Genomic DNA, 3,151 nt, shown 5'->3' with positions numbered 1-3,151 from the left:
TTAATTTCAGATATATGGAAAAAATAACATCATTTTAGATGATATATTTTAAAATAATTTCATTTTTATAATTTATTTGTAATTTCTCCGAATTCCGATGGTAGTAAAAAACACCCGAAACAGCCATAATCACTGGATTAAAAAACTAGAAATATAAACTTAATCACAACTAAAAGCAAGCCAAGGGAAGAATCAATAGAAATTAAAAAATGCAGACAATCATTTATGCTTCAATGAATATGCCAAAAACCATGGTAAGACCTGAGGCAGAACCAAAGAACTTTATTAGGCAGCGAAAATTTAGCACATAAATCAATAATGATATACAGTTTTTTTCACAATAACAATGATATATAGTTAATTAATTTTTCTTGTATAAACTAGTTTATCTATCAACCAAAAAGAAATTTAAAACCTAACACCTAAATGAAAAAACCTAATCAATTAACGTATTTGAAACTGTACCAAAAATTAGATAACTAAAAGAAATTAATGTATAATTGCTAAAGTTATATAGCAAATGAAATAATTAGTGTTGTTATATTTTTTTTGTTGAAAATTAGTGTGGTTATAATTTATAAAAGAAAATGAACAATTTATATAACAATTTTCTAAATATTTATATAGCAATTAACATATAAGTAAAAATAATTAACATAACATGACATAATTATAGATAAAATTAATATAAATAATTAAAAACAAATATAACAATTAGCATATACTTTATCTATCTACCTAATGAATAAAACAGTTGTCCCCCGTACAGGCTCTATATATATATATATATATATATGTTTGAATTTTAATATGATTTCAAAATCTATTCTCATATAAGGACTTGTTTACTATTGGACTTATTTACTCACATGTCCAACTAAAATTATTCACTTTTCAACGACTGTTTTAAAAATCACAGGTAAAAATCATCTCTTCACGTCACTTTTGTGTTACTGTTGGACTTGTTTGCATTGGTCTGATGCATGGGACTGTTCTAGGGAAGTAAACATGTAATATCATAATATATGTTGAAGAGATTGTTTTTAGAATTCGCAAAACTATCAATACAGATTTAAAAACAAAAATAACTATCAATCCAACTATTAATATTATTGTAACAACTAAATTGGGGGAGGGCACAGCCATAACGTGGTTCCGGCCCTGTAAGACCATATCATTCAAAAGCCATCCAAACAACAAAAATAGAAACCCTTCATATGAGGTGTTAACCAAGAACATGATTTAAATTTTATGATGTCCTTTACATACTTCCTCGCCTTTGAAGATAATGTTATTTTTTGCGCCACCCTATAAGCAACACAGACAAACCACACAAACCATGGTAATTAAGACCATATCTTATTTCTTCGACAACAAATTTAGTAGAGGCTCAAGCGAAACCAACACCAACAAGATTAACAATTCGAAAGATTCCTACTAAGGTAGTGTAGTAATTCATCGATATATTTTTCTTGTCTGACAGTATTGACAAATAAATCCTTCACCTCTTTAATCTTCTCCCTGTAGACCCTTCCTTCATCCTCAACCATAACCAACCTTATTGAGTTAGCGATCGCGTCACTCGTGATCGACCCATCACGTTCGTCCCGAGGAACCGAATACCCCATCTTCTTCTCTTCCAACACTCTTGCGTTCAACCCTTGGTCTGCAAGAAATGCTAACAAAATCAGAGGTTTCTCGTTCTGAACAGCCTCCACTACAGAGGTCCAACCAGAATGAGTCAAAAACCCACCAACTGCTACGTGGCTCAGTATCTTCAACTGTGGTGCCCAACTGGTGCACACTATTCCACGCCCTTTGGTTCGCTCTTCGAACCCTTCTGGTAACCGTAACACATCTGGGTCCCATGGCCCACGTTGAACCCTAAGCACCCAGAAAAACCGAATCTTTGATTCCTCCAAACCTAGAGCTATCTGTGTCACTTCATCTTGACTTGGTTTTGCTTCGCTTCCAAAGGCCACGTACACCACACTCCCGCATGGTTGCTTGTCTAACCAATCCTTCATCCACTGCCACGTGGTGATGTTATCCTCGTCTCCCTCAAACTCTCTGTTGATGAGTTGACCCACAGGAAGAACCGGTTTCTGATAAATGTTCTCCAACACTTGAAACCACTCTGGTTCGAACTCGGTACACCCTCTAATCACTACAATATCACAGTTCTTGATAACCGCACCAAAACGGTACATGTCAGAAATTCCGGAGTCATTATCAGAGACGGCGTCAGAGTTTCTCATCATCTCGAAGTATCGATATGCCACGGTAGTCGGAAAAGAGATCCACGGCGGAGTAACGGTGAAATCTTTGAGTTTTGTCCGGTACGGATCTTCACCCATGAGAACTGAAGGAGGACCAAGGAAGCCCATACACGGTGGAGTACAAATGCTGTAAAAGGCGCTCTTTATACCAAGTTTAGAAGCCACAGTACCTGCCCAGAAGGGAATTAAGTCGTAGAAGAGCCAATCAACTTTGGAAGATTCGAGAAAACGGGTCAAGGGTTCTTCCAAATCGTCGTAGGCTTTTTTGAGATACTGAACGACGTCGTAGGGAACATCAGTGGTGGCTTCTGCGTTTTCTGGAAGTTTGTCCACTTTGGGCAGTGGAAGCTTCACAAATTTGATGAATGAAGCCAGGTTTGGGGACAGTTTGGGGAGACGCTCTATGTTTCTTGGGGTGGACACGAAACTGATATTGTGACCCTTTTGAGCAATGAGTTTGGCCAGTTCAAGGTTTGGGATTAAGTGTCCGAAGGCTAGCCATGGAAACATTACAATGTGAAGCTTTTCTTCGGTTCTAGCCATTTCAGAACAAGCTCTAGGATTAGAAACTTAACAAAGAGCTAAAAGAAAGTGTACGTCCACACGTTCTGTTTATTTCATTTGCTCCTTTTTATAATGCATTATCTCTTGTCACGGTCAATTCGGGGATACATCAATGAGGGACAATTTTTGTTTAAAATGTATTATTTGGAAGTAAAATTTAAATTAATAATTTATAATTTGTTATGACTTTTATTTTTTTCATTAAAGTCATAAAATATTTTATGACTTTAATTTTTTTTTAAATATGATTTTAAAGTTGTAAGATTTTTTTATTTTAATTACTTAATGAATTAATGTATCTTTTACTT

The 3,151-nt window shown here is 35.2% G+C and overlaps 1 protein-coding gene across 1 annotated transcript; it reads right to left on the bottom strand.

Annotated features, from left to right (window-relative positions):
- Positions 1–1,091: 1,091 nt before the first annotated feature.
- Positions 1,092–2,876, bottom strand: LOC114395800 (UDP-glycosyltransferase 91A1-like). Its single transcript, XM_028357649.1, has one exon. It carries the CDS (start codon positions 2,820–2,822, stop codon positions 1,416–1,418), a length of 1,407 nt encoding a protein of 468 aa, XP_028213450.1. The 5' UTR covers positions 2,823–2,876; the 3' UTR covers positions 1,092–1,415.
- Positions 2,877–3,151: the final 275 nt, after the last annotated feature.

This window comes from Glycine soja, chromosome 18, assembly GCF_004193775.1.
Source record: "Glycine soja cultivar W05 chromosome 18, ASM419377v2, whole genome shotgun sequence".
NCBI lineage: Eukaryota > Viridiplantae > Streptophyta > Magnoliopsida > Fabales > Fabaceae > Glycine > Glycine soja.
The sequence above is the reverse complement of the archived record's forward strand: the minus strand, read 5'-3'. Positions and strand labels throughout refer to the sequence as shown.

Excerpts from the sequence above, each read along its gene's own strand:
- LOC114395800 (XM_028357649.1), bottom strand. The coding sequence starts at position 2,822 with ATGGCTAGAACCGAAGAAAAGCTTCACATTGTAATGTTTCCATGGCTA.